At 58.4% G+C, this 27,995-nt stretch overlaps 1 protein-coding gene across 1 annotated transcript; it reads right to left on the bottom strand.

Annotated features, from left to right (window-relative positions):
• Nucleotides 1–52: 52 nt before the first annotated feature.
• Nucleotides 53–24,886, bottom strand: LAMC3 (laminin subunit gamma 3). The gene is given in 32 exon segments (XM_017809920.1): nt 53–297; nt 941–1,040; nt 1,238–1,384; nt 1,511–1,710; nt 1,823–1,925; nt 2,135–2,296; nt 2,401–2,533; nt 2,812–2,946; nt 3,061–3,137; nt 3,398–3,603; nt 4,078–4,216; nt 4,308–4,486; nt 4,568–4,710; nt 4,824–4,977; nt 5,311–5,556; nt 5,639–5,827; nt 7,570–7,788; nt 8,052–8,164; nt 8,394–8,589; nt 8,907–9,023; nt 10,493–10,629; nt 10,840–10,938; nt 11,015–11,132; nt 11,311–11,499; nt 11,878–12,044; nt 12,907–13,037; nt 13,223–13,527; nt 17,136–17,565; nt 17,568–17,687; nt 23,021–23,082; nt 23,304–23,415; nt 24,845–24,886. Coding segments are annotated over 32 exon segments (5,115 nt in total).
• Between the last annotated feature and the right edge of the window lie 3,109 nt (nt 24,887–27,995).

The following is a 27,995-nucleotide window of genomic DNA, read 5'->3' as shown; positions in this document are numbered from 1 at the left end:
CTTTCCCTGTGCAGGGGGGCACGGAGGGGATGGGGCAGCAGCCAGCAACCGGTCACTTCGAGCAGCCCTCGGGGAGGCTCCGCAAAATATCCTCCAGGTTCCGCTTGTCGGCCCGGATCTCAGCCAAGTCACTCTCGAATGCTTGGATCTTCTCCTGCTGCCGGGCTGCCTCCTGCTGCAGCCGGCTGAGCTGGCCAGCCAGGGAGCCCGGCGTGGCCAGGCGCTGCCACAGCCGCTCCAGCTGCACTTGCCCGGCACTCAGCACCGCCTCCACCTCCATGTCCTGCTCCAGGTTGCCTGGACAAGGGGAGAGGACATGAATGAGAGCAGGCAGCTGGGCAGGAGAGGTTCTGGACATACTCCAGGGGCTCAGACCCTTGGCACCAGGCAAGCTATAGGGAGCGGGTGCAGCAGGGCATGGAGGCTTTGCAGCTTCCCAGTGATCACAGATAAGCAAACAGGACTGTGGCTCCAGGCAGGGCCTGGGCACGTCTGTCTTACAAATGGGTGATGTCCACCCTTTTGCAAAATTTCTTGGATGCAAGACTCCTGGAGTACTCAGAAATGTACCCAGATGATCAAAGCGGGAGAAGCTGGAGCAAATCCAACCGGCAACAGGGATTGAACCCAGCCCAGTACATCCCTCAGCTCCAAAGGGAGCCCTTAACCCAGCCCTGCTCCTTCTGAAGGTGCCAAGGGAGATCAGTGTCCCCACAGCAGGCATGAGCACACACATTCATTCTTCATGGGGGTTTTCCTCAAGACATGAACCTTCAAGAAGTTTTGCTGAGACCATGGCTGATCTCAACCAAAGAGCACCCAGCTCAGCCTGGATGGCTGGTGAGAAGGAGACCCAGCATCAGTGATCAGGAGAGCCCTCGGCCCCCACGGACCCAGCCCTTCCCTGGGAACCTGCACACCATTCCCACCCGGGTCTCACCGAGGCTGCTCAGCAGGTTGTTCAGGGTCTCGATGTCCGACATGAGTGAGTCCCGGGCTTCCTGGAGACTTTTTGCCATCTCACTCACCTCTGTCCCCACCTTTCAAAAGAGACAGAAACCCAGATCAGGGACCCTATTGACCCTTGGCTGGATGGGAAAGGGGATCCCAGGAACATCCCCAAGGCATTGCCCATACTGTGGATCCCAAAAGCTGTGTTGTTCCCTTTGCTTTGGTCTGTGGGCAAAGCTTGTCCAGGCTCCAGAGGACACAACCTGCCCAAGGGCACCCAACTCACCTGGTGTGCTTCCTCCAGGTCCCCCCTGAGCTTCTCAGCCATGTGCTCCTGTCGGGATAGCTCCCGCTGGGTCTCGTTGGCACGCCTGGCAAGCTGTCTGGCGTGCTTGTGGGCCTGTTTGCTCTCCTGCAGCACAGCCCGTGCCCTCTGCAAAGGGATGGAGGTGGGGACAGTCACCTGGGGACATGCAGCCCTGCCTGCAGCAGGCTGGGCTCTGCCTGTGGTGGCTGCCAGCCTGGCCATGCCCAGCAGTTCCCCACACCCCACTCAGACCTTGGCACTCTCCTCAGAGACTTTCTCAGCCTCTCCAGCTGTCCTCTGGGCTCTGATGGAGAGGGACAAGGAGTTTCCCAGTGTTTTCTCTGCCTGTTTAATCTTCTTCTGGGCATCCACCAAAACCCTGTTCCGCACAGTGGCCATCCTCCTCCTCAGGGCAGCCAGGCCCTTCCGATGCCGCAGCATCTTCCTCATGCCTGTGGGGACAAATTGGCTGTCACCAAATTGTCCTCTTCTCCCCTTGGCACCCAGAGCCAGTGTGGTGAGAGCCAAGCTGTGGCTGGACATGCTCTGACCGGTGCCTTTTACCTTCCAAGCTGGCCAGGAGGGACTTGGCATCAGAGTGCACAGCTTTTCCATGTGAGACAGCTGAGGTGGCCGTGTCACGGGCAGAGCCAGCCCGGTCCCGCAGCTGGGAGAGGAGAGGGAAGGAGTGAGGCTGAGGAGTGCTGAGAAATGTGGGTCTCAGCCAGCTCCCATTTGGCATGTGAGCTCCTTGGGAGACCCGTGAGCCCAAGGGGAGATGTCTCCCAAAACATCCTTTCCCTGGCTGTAGGCACAGTCCCTCCTGTCGCTGGAGCAGCAGGGGTGGGGCTCCCCATGCAAGTGAGCAGCAATTACCTGCTCAAAGCCATGAGTCCTCTGCAGCTCCAGACGCAATCCTGCTGCCAGTGTGCGGGATGTCTCGACAGCCTGCTGAGCCAACAGCTCCTGGGCTGCTGCTGCCTGCTCCACCACTGCCAGGTCCTGTGCCAGGGCTCCAGCTTGCACTGGCAGTACCTGCTGTGGGGTCAGGAATGCCAGAGCTCTATGAGAGCGTCTCCCAGCCCAGGAGGCAGCACTGCTCAGGGAGTAGGTTTACCAGCCGTAGCTTGGGTGCTACTCACCTGCCCCAGAGCAGCCACCTGCAGAAGTTTCTTGGCCATGTCTGCATTTGCCTGTTGCACGGCTGCCAAAGCTCTCCTGGCCTCTTCCATGCCCACACCCAGCTCCTCCTGGGGCCGTTGGATCTCCTCGTACCTATGTGGACAGGATGCTGCTGTCAGCCCAGGCCCTCTGGTCCCTCAAAGGAGGGAGATCTGGCTCCAGACACAGATGTAGCAGGAAAGGCTGGGGGTTTTCCCTGAAATACCCACAATATAGAGCACCTTGTCTTTTTACTTGGCAACACTGTGGTGCAATGATTTTGACAGGGCTCAGCACGTCCCTGTTGGGCAGATGCCAAATCACTGTGATCGAGTCCTGTAACAGGGACCTGGCCAGAAGCAAGGAGCTGTGGTGCCCTGCCAGCCCCTCACCCAGCCTCCAGCTCACGCTGCGCGTCCCGCGTCGCATTCCCTTCCAGCAGACTCCGCAGGAGCTCGGAGCTGGCGTTGGAGGCACGCAGCGCTCTCCTGACCACTGCTTCCACCTCTGCAACAGCGCCCTCGTGGCTGCAGGGACAAGGACACTCAGAGACATGATATTAGGATTGGCCTCCTGGGAAAGGAGCGGCCTCCCTGCACCCCCGGCTGGGCAGACACCTCGTCTGCTTGTTGCAGCCGTACCTCTGGGACAGAGCCCGTGCCTCCAGTGCCCAGTGGCTCCAGTTTGTGGGCTGCTGAGGGATTTCCTGGGGAATCTCCTTAAAATGTAAACAGTAGCAGTGAGACCATGGCAAGGAGCAGGGACTCTCAAGCCCCACCAGCCCAGCACCAAGAACCTCCCAAAGGGCTGGGGCAAGGAAAATAGCTCCTCTTGACTCAGCTGCAAGGAGGGTTATACCCACACAGACCCCTGCTCACCCACTGTGCTGGTCACATCCACATCCCACCCCACCAGTCCTGGGGGCACATCCCCCTGCCCCCCAGGATTGCCAGCAGCCCCCCCAGGAGCCCAGCTCACCGTGGTAGCCAGGGTGTCTGCAGCATTCAGGATCTCCTGCTGTGCTGACTGCAGCACGGCCCCGATCTCTGACAGCAGGATGCAGGTCTTGGCGGATCCGTGGCCAGAGCAGCTGGTGGCCTGGGTGGCGTTGGTGAGACGGCCTCGTGCGATGTTCAGAGCCCCTGCCAGCTGCCCCAGCTGTGCCAAAAGGGTGGCCCAGGCACCTGTGAGCAGCACAAGCAGCTCATTGTCCATAGAGGTGCTCAGGGCTCCCTGCTTGCCTCTGGGGCTGCCCCACGCCCTCCCTCCCACCTGCTAAGGAAAGGGGAAGACAGTCCCTCCTGGTGCTCAGGAGGGACCCACATATGCAGCACCCAAAAGGCACCCGTGTGTTGGTGCTCAGCCCTCAGTAGCACCCATCACCACCTGCTCCAAAACCTCATGGGTGCAAGCATCCCTGCAGTGCTCTGTCCTACCCAAAAAGGCATATCCCCCGCTCTGTGCTCCCCTAGGGGTCACCCCATCACCCACATTGAGCTCAGCGCTGACCCAGGAACTCCTTGCACCCACCCAGCATGTCACACCACCCTGCAGGAGCAGAGGGCACCCAGAGGGGTCATATGGGGCTCCTCCATGGTGGAGGGAAGAGGAGTCCTCTATACCTTGCAGGACATGGGGAAAAGCTGTGTCCCTTGTACCTTGCAGGAGGTGTGGGCTGGGCAGCCCATCTCCCCGAGGTGCATCCCCCAGCATGAGAGACTGGCCTGGGTGGGCATTACAGCCTGGTTTCTGCAGCCATTCCTCCATCTCCTGCAGCCTGGCCTTCAGCTGGTCAGCCTGTGAGCAGGACACAGGGGGACATGGGGGGACAGTAAGGCAGGGCGGGGGTTGGGGTGCTGTGCCCGCCTTGGCAGTGCACGGGCTGTACCTTGTCCTTCACCAGCCCATAGCAGGCAGGACACTGCTGGCAGTGGGAGCTCAGAGGGTTGAGGAAGAAGTTGGCCTGGCACCGGTCGCACTTGTAGCCCACAAAGCCGGGGTGGCAGAGGCAGGTGCTGTTCTCGTGGCACTGCGGGGTCACGGAGCCCAGCGGGGAGCAGTTGCAGGCTGCAGCAGTGGCAGAGAAGTGTCATACTGTGCCTGCCAGCCCTGCTTTAGGGACCGAGGCGCAGTCCCCACCCCCATTACCTCGGCAGCCCCTGGCAGAGAAGCCAAAGAAGCCGTGGTGGCAGCGGTCACATTGCCTCCCCGTGACACCTGGCTGGCAGGAGCACTGCCCCGTCACTGCGTGGCACTCGCTGTCACGCGACCCTGTTGGGTGGCACTCACAGCTGGAACGAGAAGTGGGGGGACATGAGCAGGCAATGGACCCAAAGAGCAGAGAGCAGAGCCGGGGATACAGGGCCACCCTGCCCCTGGCAGCCCCATGCCATGCCCCACATACCTCTTGCACCCCACGGCGGGCTCCAGGTCGTAGTAGCCAGGCTGGCATTGCCCGCAGGCTCTGCCCGTCACATGTGGGAGGCAGTGGCACTGGCCCGTGACAGGATCACAGCCCTCCAGCCCCGGGTCTGAGCCGCTGGGGTTGCAATCACAAGCTGTGGGAGACAAAATAGCACCTACATCCCAGCACGGAGCCGGTGGAGAGGACTGTGGGAATGGGACACTGGGGCTGAGCCCCCCCGCCATCAATGTGGAGAGTCACGTCCCCCCATCAAACAGGACTTCAAGAGGCTGAGCTCCTGCAGACCAGAGATTCTCCAGGGACGGATGGCAGTGGAGAAAGAGGACGAATCCCATTCCAGAGCATTTGGGGCTAACCTGGACTATCCATCACCCCCTAGACTCACTGGGCATCCCCCTTCCACCCTCTGCCTCCACTGCTGGGAGGATTTTGGCTGCAAGTGAGCTGTCCCCAGGACTGTACGTACGTGCACACTTCCCGGCAGGGCTGGGAGCCAGTGCGTCCCCGTAGAAGCCTGGCCGGCACCTCTCGCAGTGCTCGCCCATCGTGTTGTACACACAGCGCAGGCATCGGCCAGACACGGGGTCACAGTTCCCCACGGCATTGAGATCCACGTTCCCATGACACTGGCAGGGTTCACAGGGATGCACAGGCCCCCTCTGCCCCAGGGGGTCCCCGAAAAACCCGTCATCACAGAGCTCACAGCGTTTCCCTGAGGAAGGTGTAAAGAAGGGGAGGGTTTGGCTGTGTCGGTGCTGCCCACAGCTCCCATGCCCACCCACCCCCAGCCTCACCTCTCTGCCCCGGGGGGCAGTGGGTGCAGACCACCTCCCCACTGCTGGGCACCTCGGTGCAGGGTGAACCTCCTGGGCAGGGGCACGGCTTGCAGTCATCAAAGCGCCCTACGAAGGGGTTGCCATAGAACCCGGGGCTGCAGCGCTCGCAGGAGGGACCCTCTGTGTTGTGCAAGCACTGGCAGTGCCCTGTGGGGAGAAAAACAGAGCTGAGGGTCTGCAAAAACCCAGCCCCAAATAACAGCAGGGACCACGGGAGGGATGGAGAGCCCAGCGCCGAGTGTGGCACACAGGGTGCCAAGAGGGATGTGCAGCTCCAGCCAAAGGACCATGCTGGGGTTGCACATCTCCAGCCAGTGCTCAGAACATTTTCCCTCCCTTCCTTGTCCTTGCTCAAGGGAGGTTTTGGAGAGGACACAGGGGGACACAGCTGCACGGGGACAAGGCAGAGCTGGCACAGGCAGCACCATCAGTGTGTGTGTGGAGGCTGTCGGCGCCTGCCATAATCAACAACACATTTCTCAGCAACGAGACACGTCCTTTCCAGCCTGTCATGGAAAACACAAGCAGCCGTCCCGGCACCCACTGGGGAGCATCTCCTCCAGGGCAATCCGAGCCGGTGAGTCAGCCTTCTGAAATCGGCTGTGAAGAGGAGAAGGAGGAGGAAGATGAGGAAGAGTGCTCAAGGAATCCCCACCTCCAGGCAGATGCTCTGCTTCACTAGGGAGAGGAGGAGCTACAGGGAAGATTTTCCCCCACAATTTGTGGGGTCAGGTCATACCAGGAATGTTGCGCAGGAGGGAATGGGTGTTTTTTCCATTTTCCCCACCTCCGGGCAGTCAGACAAAGGAAAAGAAAGGAAAAGCGGGTGGCAGGAAGAAGTGGAAAAATAAACTAAAGGAAGTGCGCAGGCTGGCAGAGCCCAGGCCAGGACATCAAAAGCCTGGCCCCGTCCCTGGGGATTGTGCAGCGGCGCCAGCCCCGGCTCTGTGAGATGAGGGCAAGTTTGCAGAGCTGCCACCACCCCCAGGAGCTCCCCTCTATCCAGGATCTCCGGGTAACAAATGCATCACTGTATTTCCAAGCTCTTTCCAGCACTTGTTGGAGCTGCTGTTGTCTGCAGGGGATGGGGAGCACGGCAGCACCTCATGAGCCCCACAGGGCTCTGGTCTGCATTTCCTTGGGGCTGACAGCACCAAGGCTGCTGTTGGATTCACACGGCCACCTCAAGCTCCATGGCAGCTGTTTGCAATCCTGCTCCCCTTCCCCATCCAAAGCCACCCAGACACTTTGTCTGGCAGCAGAGGTGAGTGACAGCACCCTGTGAACCACCCCAGACACAGCCATACTGCCCCAAAGACTTTGCTTTGGCTTTTTCCTCCCTTCATCCGCAGTCCCTGCTGCAGTCACACACCTCTGAGCTGGCTCTGGAGGCAGAACAGGGCTTGGGCTGGCAGCACAAGGGCCAGCTCCTCCCGTGTCTTCCCACAAGCCTGGCACTGATGTGTTTTCCTGCTCTTTTCCTTGTTTCTCTGCTCAGGTCGACCCCCAGTTTGCAGATTCCAGGGCTGTACCCAGTCCTGCTCCACCCATCGGGCAGCAATGCTGCCTGTGAGACCCAGCCTGGCAAAATCCTCTGCCTCTCTGCTGCCTTGACCTCTACTCCAACACTCCTCTGAGGATGAGCACCCTTCCCTTCTCCTCCTTAAAGGTCATATAGTGCCATGAAAAATGCCCCTCTAATTATAAGTTACCACCGTTATTGCACTTCATTAATTATCTCTGTCTTTGCAGCTACAAACCCAGTCCCCACAAGCAACTCGACTTGCAAATTTTGGGTACAGCAACCCCCACCGACGGTTTCAGAACAAGCACAGACACGGATTTGTCACTCGTGCATGGGGTGAGTGGAGGGGCCGGGGGGTGCACACCTGTGAGGGGGTGACAGTCCCCGTGCTGGTTGCAGGCGCAGGGCACGCAGCTGACGAAGGGGCCTCCGAAGGGGATCTCCCGCTTGAATCCGGGCGCGCAGGACTGGCAGAACTGCCCGGCATAGCCCGTGGGACACGTGCACTCCTCCACCCAGCCCGCCCGTGTCCCCAGCCCAGGGCTGGCAGATGTGAGCTGGACCTCGCTCAGGGACAGCCTGCCTGCGAGAGGGGAGAGCGGCCTGAGGATGGGATGGCACATCCCACGCTCAGCTCTCTAATTCCTGCCTGGAAGTGCTCCAGACAGGCATAGGAGACACCAAAACACCTTCTGGAGAGCCCAGGGGTGTTCACAGAGAGGAGCCAGCCCCTGCTCCAACACACCCCCTGCAGTGCCTCTCGTTCATGAGAGTCTGCTGCTGCTTTGGTGTCCCCGGCTCATCCCAGCTTGGTCCCTGTGGGAATGTTGAGTGTAGACCACCCACCTCGCACGGGGCCACGGCTCACACGGAGCCGGAGGGTGGTCAGGTTGGAGAGCAGGCGCTGGAAGTTGAAGGCTGACAGCAGAGGCTCTGCACCCTCCTCTGCCTCGTGCAGCCTGTTGGAGAAGGAGCATGGGAGCAAGGACAGGGCCAGTCTGAGAGCCACGTGCTGCAGGACAGCTTGGCTCCCTGGCTGGGACCCAGGCACAGCAATGGGAGCACAGTTAAATCCCTGATGGGGGCAGAGAGTGGGGCTGAACCCCATAGCAAAGGGCAGCCCAGACAAGATCAGACACACTCTGCCCTAAACCCCACTGAGGTTCCCCAAAGCACTGTGACAGGTACCTGAAGGTGACAGCTTGCTTTCCATGCTGGGGCTGGCTCTTGCTGCTGGGCATGGTGATCTTCATCCCCTCACCCTCCAGAACCAGCTGGACTTGGAGCAGAGGCATCCCGAGCTCTGTCCCTGTCCTGTTCTCCACTCCCAACAGCAGGGACAGGAGCTGCCCATAACTGAGGCGCTGGTTCCGCAGAAACTTCTCTGCAAAGGGAGAGAGGAGCAAAGTCTGTAGGACATGGAGGAACCAGCTCTGCTGGTGAAAGTCCTATTCCCACGAGCATCATCAGGAGCCAGAATCACCCTCCTAGGGCAGTGCCAGCTCCAACCTGCCCTCCCAGGCAGATCCACTGTTCCAAACCTCCCCACCACCTTGTATTATTGAAACATGCTCAGCTCTGGGATGGAGCCCAGTGCCTCACACAGCAGCATAGCAGTGGGCACCCCATGAGAGTACCAGGGGGTCCCCTGGCAGGTCCCCACGGCAGAGCAGCACCCCAGGGACCCAGCACACACAGTACCTGGTGCGCGAAAATCCACCGGCTCCTCTCCGTCCCACTCGGTGAAGATCTCCCCGCCAGCCCAGCGCAGGGGCAGGTCTGTGGTGCCTGGAGCTGTGGCAGCCCAGCCCTCCAGCCCTGTGTGACAGCACACGGTGGCAACGTTCACCAAAGGGAGCACCAGTAAGGTGCTGCTTTCAGGGGCTGTGTCCCTCCTCCCCAGGCTCTCCAGGGTCTTGGAAGGGGCCAGCACTTTGTAACACCCTGTTCCACTCAGGCTCTGTGCTCTCATGCACTAGAGGGTGGCCCTAGCCAGCCCCTATCTGTTTATTTTTTTTTAGATTTGGAGGAAGTTATTATCTTTAAACTTTTGCCTCCCTGCCTGTGCTGCATTGCTAACATTACTGTGGGCTGGAGAGCGCAGGAAGCCTGGGGAGAGATGCTGGAGAAACCCAGAGAGAGATGGGGTATAATTGCATGAAGTTGGTTTCCTTCAGAAGCCAGTTAAACTCTCCCCCATTCCCTAGGGTTATTTCTTCTAGCCCTGCAGGACAAACAGTTGGAAATCCCTTCCCAGCTCTCAAGTGGGCTGTGCTCAGCTATCAAATCATCCCCAGTTTGGACTCTTTCACCCAGGACAGGAAAATTCCATCTGATCCAGCTCCACTGTAGATTGGGGGGCGCTTTGGGGAGTGGGGCTTTAGGAGGGTGTCATGGCTACATCTCAGCCCAGGGCTTTGCTAAACCAGTCCCAAAAGGAAAAGCCCTAGATTAGCTGCGTAAAGGGTGGAAAAAAGGACTCGGTTTAAAGCCTGGTTCTGTTTCAAGGCCGTGGAAGACATTCCAGCAGTACAGCAATTGGCAGCGTGGCTTAATTGCAATCAGGATCAACCCGTGCCTGGCGGGTTCGTATCCATCTGCTCGTCAGGGGACAGGCGAGGCAGACAGGGGGTGCCTGCCGTGGGTGCTCATCCCTGCAGGGTGCAGGGGGGGAGTCCTGGTGAGCGGGGACTTGCGGTGAGGGCTGCGGTGTCCCTGCAGCAGGGCTGCACACGCCGGGATGCGCGGCAGATGGCAGGGTTTCCCCGAGCATCCCGCACACATCCAGCCCTGCCACCACAGCCCTGGCTGCAGCCAGGCAAAGAGCACCCCATCCTGCTCTCCCAACCACCCTGCCACATACCAGCCGAGAGTGGGGAGAGGAGGGAATAAAGGGGAAAATTCACAGCAGGCTCCATCCTTTTAGATTTTAACTTTCTGAGCTGTTTTTAGTGCTCCTGCAGTCACTGGTGTTGTGGGGCAGCCATGCCTGGCCCCACAGCCCTCCCTGAGCCACGCACAGCCCCAGGAGCAGGTTGACATGGAGGTATACCATGAGGAGCCAGGGAGAGCCCATCCATCCCCATGAAGCTGGGGGCAAAAGCAAAGGTTTAACAGTAAAATAGGGGCAAGCCAGAGAAAATCCCCACTGGTCATCACCACTAGTTAGCCATAAAGGGGAATGCTCAGCCCCAAGAGGGGTGCTCAGCCCAACCCTTCCCAAGCTTTTTTGGCTAGAGGTGGCACAGCTGTGCCTTCTGTTTCACCCAGGACTCAGTGGTCAGTACCGTGGCTGAAGTCGGAGCGGATGTGAGTCTCCTCGTATCCATCGGCTGCTGTGCAAGCGGTGGAGTGGCCGTAGCAGAAACAGCTGGTGCAACCAATGGGGTTGTGGGGCTGCAGATTAAACCAGCCTGGCTGGCACCTGGGCACAGGGAGGAAATGGGAGCAGATGGCACAGGGCAGGCAGAGCTGCAGGGAACCCAGGGTGGGACACTGGTGGCAGCTCCTTGTGTACCCGGTCCCAGAGGTCCAGAGGGATGCAGCCCCACAGTCTTGCCACCAAGTCCTGTCACTGATCCCAGACTGGAAAGAGACAGTGGTCCCGTCCCCATCCCAGGGCCGTGGTGCTTACCTGTTGCACAAGTGCCCCTCCACCCTCTCCTTGCAGGTGCAGTGCCCTGTGTTTTGGTCGCAGGTCCCAACGCTGCCCGCTGGGTCACAGGTGCAAGGTCTGGATGGAGATGAAGGCATGAGGTGAGTCCTGCTTCCATCCTGCTGCTCCTGCCCAGGGCCAGGTTCCTCCTCACCTGCAGCCACCTTCACTGAGGCTGTGGTAGCCGTCCTTGCAGCGCTCACACTTCCAGCCCGTCACGTTGGCTTTGCAGAGGCAGGTCCCCGAGTTGTCACACTGGGGCTGCAGGGAGCCTGTGGGGACCCCGGCCAGCCCTGAGGCTCAACAGGACGGACTCAACAGAGACACAGGGCGGGAGCAAATGTGTAAACCTCGAGCAAGGGAGAACCCAGCAAAACCATCCCTCCCAGCTAACTCCAGCTGGGACAGGGGTTGTGCAGCCGGAGCCCAGCTGGGCACAGCCCCACGCACCTGCGGGGTGGCAGTGGCAGGGCTGGCAGGCTGCCTGTGGCTCCCAGCGGTAGTGGTTCTGCCGGCAGCGCTCGCAGTGGGGCCCGGCCGTGTTGTCGCGGCAGTGGCGGCAGTGCCCGCCGTGCCCGCTGCGCCGGTACAGCTCCCGGTCGTAGAAACACTCCTCGGAGCGGCCGCTGCAGTTGCAAGCTGGGGGGAAGGCAGGAGAGGGGGTGAGCACCTGCGGGGCACAGGGCTCACCCAGGGGTTACGGCAACCTCCTGTGGGGTCAGATGAGCCGGAGGGGACGCTTGGCTCAGCAGTGTGAGCTTTCGGCAATGCTTCTGCCACTGGAAGCAGAGGCGGGTGCAGCACCACGCACGGAGCAGATGGCCGTGCTCACGGGGTGAGGGAATGGGGAATCCACAGGGTGATGCTGTGAAGGGAAGCCCTGGGTTGCAAACCCTCCCTCCCTTACAAGCAGGTACTCTTTTCCTGTACAGGAAGGGCAGGAGCCTCTGAATGAGCCAATGCAGCGCCAGTATGGCCACACACCTTGACCACAGACACAGCCCGAGCGATACTCACGGAGACACTCGTTGGCAGCCTCGGCGGTGCCGCGTGCCCAGGGCCGGTCCTGGTAGAAGGGCTGGCAGCGCTCGCAGTCCACGCCGGCCGTGTGGTGCTGGCACACACAGACCAGCTGCCCGGCCTCATCCGGCGCGCACTCGCTGGCGTGGCCATTGCATTTGCACCTGTGGGGAAACCCCAGCACGGGGGAGCCTCTCTGAGCTCCGTGTGGGCAGTGGTGGCAGTGGGACAGTGGCCAGGTTGTGTGTGGCCCTGCCAGGCCGGCCACGGGGTGAAAGCAGCTCGAGGCTGTGCTGGTGTTGAGGCCGCCCATGGTGTCCCTGAGGTGATCCCAGTCTGGCCAGTCGGAGGTCACACGCCGAGGGTGGCCTGTGCTAACCAGCTCCATCTGCTGACCCCGAGCGTGGGACAGCAGCTGGGAGCAGTCCCAGCCCTGCTGCCCAGGGCAGACAGCTCCCTCCAGGATGGAGAAATTTCCCACTTGTCCCAGCTAGGGAAGGGCATGTGCAGCACAGCCCATGGGCAGCACCGAGTGGGTGCCGACTGCATCTCTGACCCACATCAGCTCCCCCTTCCCACAGACAGCTGCTCCAGCTTCTCGGACTGTGTCCGTGCTGACTCCAAGCTCCTCCACCAGCCTCAGCAGCCTCAGGCTGTGGCTCCACTAGAACCACAGGAACCCCTTTTCCCATGCCCAGGGACCAGCAGGGCCACAGGAGGAGCAACACAAGCCCCAGTGTCATTAAAAGCCATAGGGCTGGGAGGGGACAAAGCAAATAAAGCTGGCGGAACATGCAGAAGAGTTTGTGGGGAAAAGACCACCTTCCCATACAACTGGGGAGGCTCCAGGTTTTATCACCCATCTCTGTATTTCCAGCTCTGGTTTACATATGGAGGAAGCCACATCTGGGCAGGTTTCCCAAAACCACAGTTCAAATAAGACTGGTGTGGAGCAGCTGCCCCAGCCCCACAGCCCCGGGAAGGTCCCCATACTCCTGCCCTCACCCCAATCTGGCTGCCCCTCACCTGCCACCGACTGAGAAGTCAGAGATAGCGTAGTAGTATGACTGCAGCACCTTGGGGTCCTTGAAGATGTCATCCCCAAATGTGTTGAGCCGGTTCAAGGAGATAAGCAGGTCAGTGACTGTCACCCACTCCTGCAGGGGACAAAGGAAATGCACCTTGTCAAGGGGTTGGGGCCACCAGCTCCCAACTGGGACTCATCCTGCACCTTTCCATACAGGGATGCTGGGCATCACCAGTGCTATTACCCCACGTGGGTGCAATAGTGCTCTCAGTCCCCGGGGCTCCATACACCCACCCCCTCCTGCCCTGGCAGCACCTGCAGCGCGGGGCTCCCATCGAAGTTGTAGGCGCTGGGCCGTCCCTCGAGGGTGGAGAAGGCCACGTTGCCCCCGCTCAGCGGGGAGATGTCGCTGAACTCATCAGTGCAGAAGGCCACCTGCTCATCCTCCCCTGGCCTCAGGTACTGCCGCGGCCGCTTCCCGTAGGTCTTCTCGCAGGATGCGCTGTAGTACTGGAAGGGCACCCAGGGCCCCTCGGCGTGGCTGCGCTTGTAGATGGCGAAGCTCTCGGGGCGGCTGGTGTGAAACTTCAGCCGCACGTAGGTGATCTCGTAGGCTTTGCCTGTGGACAGACCCACCGTGCTGTGACCCTCTCCAGGCCTCCCGATGGGCACCACCAGCCTAAATTATCCCAGTGCCCCATCCTGCACAGCTGCTGCCATCCCGCTGCTCCTACTGCATTGTCTCCCTCTCCACACCACAGCCAGAAGAGATCACCATCCAGCTGCCCTTAACCAGCTCCTCCATGGTGCAGCTCCATCCAGCTCCAAACTGGTTCTCACCCCAATGCAATGCCCACCCCTTGAGTGGGTGCACTGGTGGGTTGTATGGGCAAGGAGGCACTGCAAATCCAGGCTCTATCCAGCAGCAGGGAGGAGAGTCAGGCCCACAGCACTGAGAGCGTCCCCAGGGCAGTAGTGCCACAGGGATGGAGAGTTGGAAAGGGTCAAGGCCAATCCCTTTCCCAGGGATTCCCAGGGAGCTGCGTGCCAGGACCCAGCCTCACTGCCATGTTTGCTGGGATGAAGACAAAGAGAGGCCACCAATCCCTGGGGCAGCCAGCGAGCTCTGAAAGCACTTGAAAGAATTAGCAGAAAGGAGAAGAGAAAACACCAAAGTGAACATCAGACCCTCTTAATTGCCAGAGATGAAGGACCAGCTCAAAGCCTGGATTGCTCCATAACAGCACCACTCCTGACAGCACAAAACAATTAGCTGCAAGGTTTTGGCTTTATTTGAAAAGATAATGAGTTGGGAATGTTATAGGGGTTATTCTGGGACTAGGAAAACAAGCCTTTAATTGGGCCCATATGAATACTGTCGCGTATGTGCTGCGACTGCTGCGGGGGAGCCAAGGCAGTCGGCTACCAGCGCTGGGAAAAGCAGCTGCATCCCATCAGGGATGCGGGGAGCGCCCGGCTGAGTGCCTGGAGCTGGGGACAGACCCGCTTCCAGCCCACCCGGAGGTGACGAGGGCCAAGAAGGGTCTGCAGCCAGGCTGTCCCACCATTGCCACGCTCCCCTGTGCCTCTCCCCTCCCTCTGGGACCCCTCCAGGCTCATGACAGCAGGGGTGCCCTTGTCCTGCACCCTGAGCAAGGGGGGGGACGCCTGGCAGGCGCCGGTTCCCAGACAGCAGGGTCCCAGGGGGGATGTCTACCAAAACAGAGAGGTCAGGGCCATCACCTCCCAGAGCTGTTTCCTCTGGGAGAGGAAGGGAGCTCAGTGCTGTGTCAATAAACAGCCTCTGCCCCAAGCGGCCCTGCGCGAGGGGAGGGGTCAGCCAGGCTGGGGGAGCCCCATTTCGGTGCCTCCAGCCGGGATGGAGGAGACTCACTTCCCTGTGGAATCATCCTGAGGGAGTCTGTGCTTATTCTAGACAGGTTTTTCAATCAGCCAATTTCTACTTAGAAAAACCTGAACAAAGTGTTCCCTTGCCTCCCGTGGAGCCTGAACTGCAGCTCATACAGCACTGGGGGTTCCAAGAGGATTTTGGAGAGAAGCCTGTGGGACAGTCGCACCACTTACATGTCCCCAGCCACCTCCAGCCCCACAAAACCTCAGCAGTGGGCTCCCATCCCACAGGAAAATCAGAGGCAGAGTCACAGACACGGATGCTACCTGATCTACACACTCCAAAATGAGCCACTGACATTCAGGGAGCTTCCTGAGGAGCCCTGGTGTCTGTTGCCTTCGCAAGCCATGGATATTTTGGGTTCCTCCCTGAGGAACCTCCCTGACAGAGCAAGTGCAGGAGCCATGGACACTTGGGACGATCGACCTGCTCTGAGTCCAGTGCACTGTAACGGCACGGCTGAAATCTCCCAGGGAAGAGAGGTTTAAAGGAGGATAATCTAGTTAACACCAATCAACAGCACGCAGGTAAACACAGCTCTTGTCCAACTCATTCCATATCTTATTTAATAAGCTCCCCAGGTAACCACTCTGGAGAACCTACATGACATGTGTCTGAGCAAGACAAGCAGGCTGAGGGGACACGTTGCAGGGGTTAAAACACCCCATTACCCAGTGGAGCTCACGAGCAAGGACTCATTCTGGGGAGGCTGCAGGGCCAGTTGGGCTTTTTCTTCTTAACCCAAGTGAAAGCATTAAGGCAGCAATAAAAAGGTCTGCAGCTGGGACAGAAACAGGGCCTGGCAGCTCTGGCAAAGTCAGACAGTGACAGCCAAGCGCCAAAATGGCACTTTTTAGCACAGCAAGATATAGGAGCCATGCAGGAGAAGGGGACATTTGCAGAGAATGCTCCAGCTCAGGAAGGGCCACAGGGACTGGGTTGGAAGATAAGCTTGGTGCAATTCTATAGCCTTGGCTGTGTTAACATAGACACAGCAGGGTGGGCACAGGGACTGGACTTCACAGGAAACCCGAGTGCAGGGTCCAACAGGGACCACAGACGAGCCAGGGAAGAGCTGGAAGAAAGGCAGAGACTGGGAAGCAAGCCCCGGGGCCTGTGGAGCCCGCACATGTCGCTGCGCCAAGCTGGGATTGGTGGCCACAAACTCGCCTGGTGGCACTTTCTCAGACACACAGGCTGCACTCGGGTGGTCTGTGCCCCAGGACACCCACAGAGAGATTTGGGGCAATCTGACAGTGGACAAGAGGCCAGCAGATCCCCGCGGACAGGGCTGGCAGGAGCGGGAGCAGGGATGGCAGGTTCCTCTGGCATCGTTTCTCATGCCCGGCGGGGAGCCCAGCCCCGGCCCGGGGACAGGACCAGATGTCCTCCCGCTCGCAGGGGGCTGGGAAAGCGGCGACCTCCGCCCAGCCGGGCAGAGCCCGCGTCACTGCCAGGGCAGGCACGGACCCTCCACCGCCACGGCGACCCCAGCCAGCCTGGGTGCCACCAGCACGGCTCTGGGCCACACCAACACTCTGTCCCCTTACCTCGCTGGGCTGTCCCCTTACCAGCTCCAGCCGCAGCCCCTCCACTACCCCCCTTCGGCATGCAGATGGCAGGAGACTGCAGAGAATGAAGATTTTACAGCGCTGGCCAACAGCCAGGATAGTTTAGATGGTAGGAAAATGTTATAAAACCTTTTTAAAATGCCAGGCATGCCCCGTGGGTTTTAAGTACCCTCCAAGCAGGCGGCTTGCACAGTATTTAAAACACAGAGGGGCGGATTCCAGCTGGGGAAACCTACTGGGACTGCACGATGTGTGCAGAGCTCTGCACCCCGAGATGTACTGGGCACCCTCAGCAATGCAGGGGTTGAAACGGCAGGGGTTTAGCACCCATGGTGCTCACTCGTCCTGGGCAAAGCTCTCCCAGGGCTAGGAACCACCTGTCTCCTGCTCCACAGACCTCCATAACCAGTATAACGCAGCCGGGGATGAAAAGAGGGGCAGGCATCCCGGTCTTGGGAGTCTGGGAAGCAGCACAGGCAGGCATAGCCGCTGACATCCTCATCCCATGAAGGACCAGGGCTGATGGACAAGGCAGACCCTCCCTGAGTCCTTTCAGTGCTTTGCAGAGGGCACCTCCCAACTTGCACCCCCTAAAAGACCTGGGGAAGGTCCTGTCCTTAACTCAGCACCGACACCAAGAGGTACCAGATGCAGGAGCATCCACCCTTTCCCCCCCCATCTCTGCACCCAGATCTCGATGCCCCCACAGCCGGTGCCCCTCACCAACACCACTGCTGGCACTTACCGAGGTGGAGGGTGATGTTGACGGAGTTGGGGTGCTGGATGCCGAAGGCCATGGACTGGCTCTGCCACCAGGTGCTCTCCTCCTGGCTGTGGAAGTCGGTGAGGAAGGAGGCGTTGTGGTGGAGCCGGGGGTCGGCGGCATCGCAGCGATGGCACAGGGTGCTGTCGTGGCGGGTGCCCATCTGCAGGCAATAGTCCTCCGGGGGCGACCCGCACGTGTTGGTGGCCCGGGCGGCCCGGCCGAAGGCGGCGTTCTCGAAGACGGGCATGCAGCGGCGGGGCTGCCCCCGGGGGTCCCAGCAGGCGGGCGAGCCCCCCGCCCCCAGCCCCAGCCCCAGCAGGGCCAGCAGGCAGAGCCCGGGAGGCCGTGCCATGCCGGGGCTCGCCTGGCTGGACTCTGAGCCTCCTCCCGATGGCAAGGCGGGAGCAGGCAGGACGGGATGGGATGGGACGGGACAGGGTGGGATGGGACGGGACGGGTCCCCTTACCCGGCACCTCCTCTCGCTCCGAGGTCCATCTTGTGGAAGCTGCTGGGAATGTCGAAATGTTCGTCTGTGAGCCAGAGCTGTGGGGTTGGTATCACCGCAGGCCATCATGGTCCTCAGGCTGTGGGGATGGGCAGGATAGGACCCTCCAGTGGGATACATCCCAGCCCCATTGTTTTGGGGATGGGGGATTTGCACCTCCAGCTGCGTGGATGGAGCAGAGCTCCTCCATTTCTCAGCCCCAGGAATGAGCCCCAGGAATGTGCCTCACCTGTAGCTTTTTTCCTTAAATTGGTGGTGGTCACCACTTTTCTTGCAGCCCCAAAATCAAAAAGGGGTGAGTGAAAGGCTTTGGAGCAGGCCCAGCACCCTATTCTCCCCTGACACTGATTTATGGGATGCCAATGCTCCTGTACTCACACCAGCCTGGCTGGGTTGTGGGTCTGTGACACTCCCTTCAATGCCTCCACACCAGCACCCACGAGTGGGGGTCCCATCTCTGCCTGCTGCCATGGACCAGCCCAGTCCCCTTGACCAGGGTGAGGGCACATCCCTGTGGAGGCATCTCCACGGGGTAGCAAAACCCAATCATCACCATGCCTCATTAACAGCTCTCAGCTAATCCTAATTATAGTCTGTGCCAAGGGAATCCCTCTGGGGACCATGGCACCCTCCAGATTTGACTCATGGGGGCAGGAGGGTGACAGCAAATAGGGGGAGAGGCAGACTGGCACAGTGCCATGCCCCTGGGCAGACCCTGCCCCACACTCCACAGGAGGTGTGTTTGCAAAAGAGGGGTGCACAGGGGGAGCGCTGCCTCTGACTCCCACACTGCTTCACTGAGCTGCCCACAGGGGCCTTGGAAACTTAGCTCTCATTTATAATTTAAGCTCCCTTCTTCCCCTTCCCTTCCACTCTTATTTATTTTATTCTCCTTCCCCGTACACACTGCGGGAGAAAGCACCGGAGGGGAGCTGTGAATCAGAGTCCTGGGCAGCGGCTCCCGCAGCAGCGCCGTTTCAAAGCCCCATTATCATATATTGACCCAGGCTCTGACAGCCAGAGCCAGCTCCGCTGGGAAGGGTGAATTTCCCAGCACTGAGGAGCTCTGCAGCAGCTGCCTGGGAATGGGCGGCCAGTGGCAAACACACTGTCAACCTCCAGGGAGAAGGAGAAGGGTTTTCAGCTCAAGAGTTGCCCCGCATATCTCTGCCACCAGTTTTAAGCAGATTTGCATTCTGCAGGGATGAGGTTTTCCAGATGTTTTGCTTTCCACTTGCTGCTGAGGCAAGGAGATGCTCTCTTGTGTCATGGGTTTGCTTTCTCCTCCTTGGATGTAACACACACAGAGGAGATGATTTCCCTGCCCAGCTCATCCCCTCTTGCACAGGGGTCCATGTTAGAGAGTGATGAGACCATGTAGTGGGGGCTTGGTCTGTGCCCATGGGACGTACAGTGGATTCAGGCAAAGCTGATGAGCATCCCAACCTCACCTCCTCCTCAAGCACAGCCCACCCAGCATGGGGGGATGGCCCACAGGGCCAGGGCTTGATGGCAATTGGTGGTGACACTGCTGTGCTCAGCAGTGGGAATGCTGCAGCTGGAGTGAGAGCTGCACATCCCTAGACGGATTCAGCTGCACCCCGGGCTGAACGAGCCCCTCATCTTGTCAGGTGCTGGGCACAAATGTGCCTCTTGCCTGCACAAGGAGATTTCCCTTCACATCTAATGTTACTCTGCAAGAGAACGGCAGGGGTAGCCCCCACAGGACACACCTTCCTTGCACTGTGATTCCTACCAGGTTTGGATGGTGGCTCCTCACAGCAAAACCTTCAAGCACAGATGCATCACCTGTGCCATGGGTGAACTTCACCCCTAGATATGAAGTAGAGCTAAAGCTGGATATGGAAACCCCTTGTTTTCCAGGAATATGGATGATCTTGAACAAGAGTGTCCTAAGAGTGATCAGAGCTGGGATTTGCCCCCAGCCCAACTGGTGTAGCAAAGCCCAACCTCACCTGAAGTTCTCTGTACTTGGAGAGACTTCACATGCTGCCCCGGGACTTTAGTCCAAGCGTGGCAGAGACGTGGTGACCAAGTCTGTGATGACACACCAACCTGCCCAGGAGCCTGGGATGGGGGGGACCTGGAACCCTGCAAGGGTTAAAAGCCGTGGAGGCGGAGAGGAGAAAATGTTCTTCTGATTTGCTTAATGAACGTTAATTAAGAAGACAGAAGATAGCAGATTCCTTCAGGGTAGAGATGAAAGGCCCGTTAATTAAATCGGGAGAGCGAGGAGCAGGGCCGACTGATCCTTCTCGTGATCAGACCTGACAAGGCAGGCGTGGGGCAGGAGCGAGGTGTGCCAGAGCCCACAGCCCCCCATCTCCCACAGCCCAGCTCCAGGCTGGCAGCACGGCCAGGTTTCAACAGGGTGCACAGGACTGGGTGCCACCACCCACTTACCTGCCCCCATCCACCTCATGGAGCTGTGTGGGACCTGGGTTGGTGCCCTTGACTCCACTTGCATACGGAGTGATACTGTGAGATGAGCACACCCTGGTTTCCAGCAGAACCTTCTCCAGAAGGGATGAGCTGACCTTGCTGTAGCACTGCTGAACACAGAATGGCCAGTGCCTTCCTGAGGAAGAGGAGGAGAAGGAAGTTTGGTTACTCAGGGGTTTGCCCCAGGCCCCAGCACCGATGGGAGCTGGGCACAGGTTAAACAGGAGCAGGTCAGAAAGGCACTGGCCACCACTTTGTGTCATGGAGGGACAAGGCTCTGGGACGGACACCTTCTCCCCATCCCTGGCTTTTGGCACACAGGCTGCCTCTCTCACAGAGTGGGCAGCTCCTACCACAGGTGATTTGCCAAAAAGGGCTTTTCTGCCCACAGCTGAGACCTGGGAGGCTGTGGCACACTAATGGGATTCTGCTGGCAGCTGCTGCCTCCGCACCCGCGCTCCCCGCCAGCTTTCAGCACAAGCTTATTTTTAAAAGCAGAGCAGCTCAGCATCCCAAATCACAACCCAAAACTGCAGTAGCCCTACCTGACCTGCCCCTAGACTGTGACCAGTTCCCTCTCCCATCCCATCCTTTACCCTGGGACTGGAATGGGGGTTGGAGGCAGGTTCAGCTGCACGATGCCAGGAGCATTTCAAAGGGCACAGCCACAACGCTCTGCCACTCTCCCAGCACACAGAGGAAGGGACATCTGGGGTGATGAGGTGCTCCTTGTCAAAACTAGCAGCCTCTTGGGCAGAGGGGAGGAGAGGACAGCTGCCAGCCCACCCCCTAACTCTGCTCACTGTGGGACAAAAGACCCCATTGAGGGGGAATGGCATGTGCAGCATAAATAATGGCTGGAGCTTCTCTCGTGTGCACTGGCTTATTTTGTAAACCTGAACTTTGCAAAATGTCACAAAATGGAGAAATGAGAGGCTTGGGATGAGTAAATCTCTATTAGAAATTCCCTGGGATGGCAGCAGTCGTGTTCTCGCTCGATGATGGCACATTACAGCCCAGCCCGGCTCGGGGAGCGGGGTCATGTGTGGCGCTGATTGCAGAAAGTATTTAATTAACACTGCTGTAAATACAGCGCTAGTGATGCCAACCAGACCACGGCGGGGCAGGATGCTGCTGAGCTGCAGGAAGTTTTGCCAAGGCAGGCGGGAGAAGATGAGGGAGGGCAGAGAAAATCCCGCAGATTTTGTCCCTGCCTTGCCGCAGCCCTTGGGGGCATCAGGAAGCACGAGGAGGATGGGACAGTGACACTGCCACCCGAGAGGGTGTCCCCTGAGCAAGAAGCCTTCACCATCAGTGCCCAGACAAGCAGGGAAAACCCATAACCGGGAAACAAACTCTGTCCCAAAGCAATTGCCAGGATACATATCACGATTCTCTCCCCTGATGCACAAATGGTTTAGAAGTCACCTTTTCAGAGCTAATAATCCCCAAATTCTCTCAATACCTGGCAGACAGCGAAAATAGTAACATCTCAGCTTCACTCATGCATGACCACAAGCTCATCATCTCACTGATGAGCTGAATGACACCAGATCTGACCCAGCCCAAGGACACAGGGTGACAGATGAGCCATTGCTGTCCCCAGAACACACACTTCACCCATCTCATCAGGCTCAGGAGGTCAGGGACCACAACAGGAGGAAGGGCTGGGTCAGAGTAGGACCAGCCAGTTCCAGGCACAGCCAAAAAGGCCCTTTCCCCGCCTGAGCTCATCAGCAGCTTAATGACACCCGCTAAAAAGCTTCAAAGTCCCTAATCGCTCATCATATTATGGCTGCTCACGAGTGAGGCCAACCAGTACAAACCTCCTCGAAGCCTTTCTAATTAATGAGCAGGAGCTTAGGCTCTCCCAGCCCAAAAGCAGCATCTCAGATAAAACCAGCAGCCTCCTGCCAGCCCCGACCCCCTTGATAAACCCCTTTAATGGGCTTGTCTGCATCACCTGAGGGCACCCCACTGGCTAAGGAGGAACATCTGTCTGTCTGTCTGTCCTCCCCTGCCTCCCTGCTGTGGGTGGGGAGATGTCCATCTGCCCATGCATCCATTGTTCCATCCATCCATGGCATCCATCTGTCCCCGTGGAAGCCATGGGATGTGCTTGCTGTGGCTGCCCCTAACCCTGTGCCAGATCTCTGGACATGTCCCCTGCATATCCCCACCCACAAGGTGCCCAGAGCATCCCCTTCACCAGGAGGGTGGGTGACAGCTGAGCAGCAGCAGATGCCACCAGATGGTCACCACAACCAGAGACCTGGATAAACTGATAAGTGAGAGGGTGCTGGAGCCCCTCATTTCCTAAGTGATTCCCTGTACCAGTCCCGAGTGGAGTGAGCTCGGGATGGTGGCACTGAGCTCCTGCCCACAAAGCCCCCGGGACCTTTGCAGCACTGGGACACTTGCATCAGCTCTGCTACAAAGGTTTGTGGCTGCTGTCACCCCCCAGGCTCTCCCCTGAGAGGGGCTGAGCACTTGCAACTCTTCACAGTGATGGTTTCTCAAAGGGCTTTGGAACAACAAGCTCAGAAAGTGCTGGTGATGGGCTCTCAGGGGGCTTTGGAAAAGCAGGCTTAGAAAGCACTTAACCACTTTTTGAGCCTGCTTTTCCAAAGCCCCCCAAAAGCCCATCGCTGTGACGAGCTGTGAGTGCTCAGCCCCTCTGCCTTCCCCTTCCCTCTCTCCCATCAGTCGGAGATGCTCCAATACACTCTGTGACAAATAAGAAGTTGCTGTGGTACCTTTGACTTTAAAGCAGGAGAAATAACTCCTCTATAACGTGAGCTACCGTGTCTTTATATTCCCAAGCGTGTCTCCCGGGATCGGGGCTGGGGCTCTGATTTAATATTCTCATGGAAACCAGTGCCCTCATCCAATTACCACGGGGATTTCGGTGCAGTCAGCAGCTGAGCTGCCGGTAGCCCCCGGCATGGGAGTGAGCCCTAAGGGGGACCAGACCCACCGTGATCTGGCTGGAGTCACCCCAAAACTGCTGCGAGGGGGGTCCTGAGTTAATTTAGCACCCCCAGACAGGGGCTGTGCCAAGGACTGGTTTAGACTGGGAAGCGCTGGGGGAAACTGGGAGAGCGAACGAAAGATGAAGCATCGCTCCAGGCGGCAGCAGAGAGCTCCGTGGGTAACATCCCTGGAGATTTCCACTTACCGCGGGAATAAAATCCCTCTGTTTCAAACTGGAATGCCTGCTGCTCCGCATCCCCCTCCAGCCACGGAGCCTGGATGTTCCCTGGTAATCCTGCATCATTTATTTTCATTGGCTGACAGGAATAAGTGCCGTCAGAAAAGCAGTGTTAGCTGTGCTGGCTGGCATGGAAAACGTTGCTTTAATTGTATTTTATTTGGCAATAAGGAAACAGAAGCAAGAACAAACCCTCCAGATATCTCCTCTCTCTCCCCATTTAAAATTTCAATTTGGTGATTTTATGACAATGTTTCTGATAAAGCCCAACAAAGCACATTAAAGTGAGATAAGTGATTTATCCTTTTCAGTGGCACATGATCTTTGGACACATTTCCCAGTCTATAAATATTAAGACAGTTAAAAAAAAAACAAACAAACACAACCAAACTTGTTTGGTTTTTTTTTCATGTCAACTGTTATTTTTCGAACAGCAAACTCACTATTTTTTTCAGCCTTTTTTTCCATCCTTCTGATCTCTAAAGACAAAGCCAGGGAAGTATTGGACATCCAAACCAAAAAGCAGCCTCACTCCCTCCGGCCCTGGCCTGGGCATCACACCATCTCCTGCTGTGATTTTACACTTTCAAGGCCATTTTCCTTGAAAATTTCCCTTCCATCCTATTCCCAAAGAAATGGTGTCATTGATTTAGTATTGAAAAGGGAAGAAGAGGCTGGCTCGTGCTCTGATGCCAATGCCAGCTGGGAGCTGCACCAGCTGGCCATGATTTGGAGGTTCCCTGACCTTTTCCCAGCATCTCCACAAGTCAGGAGGATGAAACCTTCCAAACTGCCACAACATCAATGTATAAACCTGAAGATTTCTCTGTGCCACCTGGAATAAAAAATCCTGAGTCTTGACCAACCAGCCCAGCTCAGTTCTCCCATCCCGAGCATCCTTCCAGCATCCTGCAGATTTATTTGCTGCACAAAGCCCTGCTCACACCCAGTGTGGCAGTGACGCCTTCAAGGCACCAGGTGTTCCACATGGTGCGGGGGGGAGCTCGGGAAGGGGTTAATGGGTGGGCAGAGGCAGTGCCGGGGAGTTGCTAGGAGACTTGGGGCTTTAGGATGCTGGATGTGACGCTCAGCCAATGGAGGAGGCCTCTGAGGAGTAAATCTGCTAATTTGGGTGTCGATGATTGCCGGGGTTAGAGGTGGATGTGGGTGCTGAGCAGGGCTGACCCTGACCCCCCCTCCTCTCAGCCCCACACCGGTGCTTTCCCGTCCTGCTCCTGCAGTTTCAATTAAACCACTGAATTAATCTCTTGCAATAAACTCGGCCGCTATTGCAGTTTGCTTTGGGATTCATCATCACTTTTCCAGCAAATACAGCAATTAAACAGAGAGGTCTTGGTAGCCTGGCAGGGAAAGCCGGGGTTCCCCCAGGCTGATGGCTGGGATCAGGGTGCCTGCCCCCCCTCAGGGATAGCTTTTGTCAGCCCAAAGCCCTTTTAGGGGCTGCTGATAACGATGGAGCTGGGGGAGGCACCGCTGCCCCCCCTCACCTGCATATGCTCCTCCAGATGGCCCAGGCTGCTGCTCTCCATGTGGGAAAAGGTTTTAAATTAAAATCTTCCCTGTGGTTTTTGGCGATTTTTGGCTGGGCTTTTTTCCCCTCACTTTCCATTGCTCTGATCCATTTGCCATCATTAAGTGTAGATGGAACATCGGCACAGTGGAGTGGAGGGGGGGAGGAGGGTGGGCACAGGGTGGTTCTCAGCCAGGGTCCTGCCCTGCAGGGGCAGCCATGCACCCCAAAACGAGCCCCTCTCAGGTCAAGGTCAGCTCCAACTCCCCACAGCCCTCCTTGGATGCCTGGAAGCAGAATCACTCCTCTCTGGAGAGCCCCTGCTGAGCCCCCCAACCAGCCCCTCTCATCAGCACCAATGTCCCCCTGTGCCACCATCCCCTGTCCTGCCAGAGGGGTAGGAGGGTATCTTCAGATGTCCATCACTCTGGATATCCATCCCAGCAGGATCTGAGCTGGCTCTGCTCCAAACCAGAGCCTTCTCCTACCTATCAGCTCATGCTGTTCCCTCCGCCAAGCGTATGGCCCCTGGCTTTGCAGGGATGGGATGGGGCAAGTCACAGCCTTCCCTCAAAGCCCCATGCCTGGCAGAGGAGCAAGACCCATGCTGGGGCAGGATCTGGCCCCTCCAGGGACTCTGGGATGCCAACTTTTCTCAGAAACAACGGATTACAGCACATCAGCTCCGATCAATACTCTGCCACGGCAGAAAGCAAAGGGAAAAGAGGAACAAAAAAAGGTTTCTCAGTTGCAGGGGATTTGGGGGTTTTGTTGTGTTTGGAGGGAGAAAAATAAAAGCCTGAGAAAGGGCTGGGCAGGAAGGGTCAGAAGGTGAACACAGCAGCCCCCCCACCCCCCTGGGGCACTACTGCAGGGTGGGACTCTCTGTAACACGTGGGGTGCCAGGGAAAGCACATGGGCATGGGGTGGGCATGGGGTGGGTACAGGGTGGGCATGGGGTGCTCCACTCTGCCTGGTACAGGGGGTTTGATTCTTTCCTCCCCAGATCAGGGCATCCACAGCAAAACCCTCCCAGCTTCCACCACGCAAGCAGGGCAAAAGCTGGAGGAGAGGGTTTGGCAGAGGGAAGAGAGAAGAAGAGATGCTCAGTCCCTGGTCTGGTCCTGCTGAGACCCTTACAACGAGTGACCAGGCTTGGGGATGCTCTAGACAAAATGAGGGTGTTAAAGGAGGTTGTTTGGAAACCCAAATGTCTTGCAGGGGGATGAGCAGAAGAGATGCCCCAAGAGCTGCTGCCACTGACCCACTGTTGGCTGCAGCCCAGCACATCTTCACGGGTGGTTTGTCTGATTGTCTGAGCCATCGATTCCTCCCGTGGAAAAAAGAAAAAGGCCCCGGCACAGCGAGCGATGTCCTGCCGTGCCTCTCAGTGATGGACACAGCACTCAGCCCTTGGGAGAAAGGCTCCTTCCCTGACAGCCAAAACGGCCTTTCCCTGCCAGGCGGGGGAGCCTGCACAGAGCAGTGACAGGGACAGCAGCTGGGAACACCGCGGGCTTCCCCCCTCCCAGCCAGGGACCCCCCAGCACCCAGTGGGGACAGCACCCATCGGGGAGCAGGCAGGTTTTTGTCACCCGGGTCAGCGGCCTGGTGAAGGACCAGCGAAGGACCATCCGGGCATCGCAGCGCTCTCCCCGCGGCTGCTTTGGGATGAGGCTCACGCGCCTCCTCTGCATTCTGTGCTCTCGCCGGCGCGGGGACGAAGAGCTTTGAAGGAGCTGCCCTTTCATTATTAATATGATGATGATGTCTGACGCCGCGCGTGTGCAGCGGCGGCTCTGCCTCCGGGGGCACCCTGCCAAGGAAAGCGCACGCTGTTCCTCGGGGAGGGGTCGGTGTTGCCCCCCGGCCCAGCGCTGCTCCGTGTCTCAGGTGTGGTTCTGCCCTGCACAGCCCCTCGCTGGGCTGGACCCACGGGACTTTGGTCCTCTTGCCAGCTCTGGCCTGCAGCATTTTGGGGATGCAGACCAAGCGTGGTTGAACTCAACAAGGGGGGTAAAGTGTCACTGAGCCCTGTCTTGGGGTGTCCCACTCCCTGGGGTGTCCTCTCCCCTGACCCAAGTCAAACCCCTGCCCAACACCACCACTGCAACTTTGCTTGCTGCCTTGGACCACAACATAGATGACAGTGTCTGAAATTTTTAAAAAAGACTCAGTTTAGTCCATGGATCTGGTCCCGTGTTGCTTCAGCCATTTTCTGCCCCCAGGCCAAGCCGAGACCCCTGGGCAGTGTGGGCAGAGCTGGCTCTGGGAAGGGAAACACTGCCAGGAGCCGCAACTCCCAGCAGGACCCGCAGCCTCCCGGCATCCTCACATCAAACCTCTCTCCCGTTTTTGCCCTCAGGCCACAGCTTGAGACATGAATCATCCCCTCTGTCTGCCTATAGATCAGGGCTGAGCTGCTGACAGAACCCCTTCTCCACCTATCCAAGCCCCTGTCAGCCCCCGGGGGGCCCATCAATCCCCAGGCATGGCGTGTGCCCAAGTCCTTGGTGCACCCTGAGCACCCAATCCCTCCTGGCACAGCCTATGGAGCAGAATCCAGGGCTGTGGGGCCATGGGGCTCATCTGGCCGTGGATGCCCATATCCATGTCCCCAGTGCCACAGCTACAGCCAGACCCCATGATGGGTAACAGGTGGTGACACAGCTCAGCATGAGTCAGGGATGAGCCAGGCCAGTGTCCCTGCCATCCCCTGGCCCACCAGAGCATGGGCAGGGCTCACCCACGGCTCCCAGAAACACAGCCTTCTCCTCCAGGCAGGCACCCTCTATCCTGCTCATCGAGTTGCTCGGAGACTGGAAACTGGGAAGAGCACTGGGAGCGGCCGAGCCAGAGCCTCATGGGCCCCCCTGTGTCAGGGTGCAGCAGGGACACCCCACACAGGGCAGGGGCTGCGAGGGGCCAGCCCTGCCTGCACACCCCTGCCAGCGGGCTCCCAAGCATCCCACCCCGCACCACCTCCGCGATTCGGCTGTGGGTTATGTCAAGGTATGTTGGATTGCAAATTAACCATCAGCCCTCTGCACGGTCCTGGCTCCATCTGCAGAAAATGAGTTGCTGGACTTGGAGAGTGTCCAGTTGTGCAGCTCGGCGTGCCTAACGCC

The sequence above is a fragment of the Lepidothrix coronata genome, unplaced genomic scaffold (genome assembly GCF_001604755.1).
Source record: "Lepidothrix coronata isolate B3197 unplaced genomic scaffold, Lepidothrix_coronata-1.0 Scaffold28, whole genome shotgun sequence".
In the NCBI taxonomy this organism is placed as follows: Eukaryota; Metazoa; Chordata; class Aves; order Passeriformes; family Pipridae; genus Lepidothrix; species Lepidothrix coronata.
The sequence above is the reverse complement of the archived record's forward strand: the minus strand, read 5'-3'. Positions and strand labels throughout refer to the sequence as shown.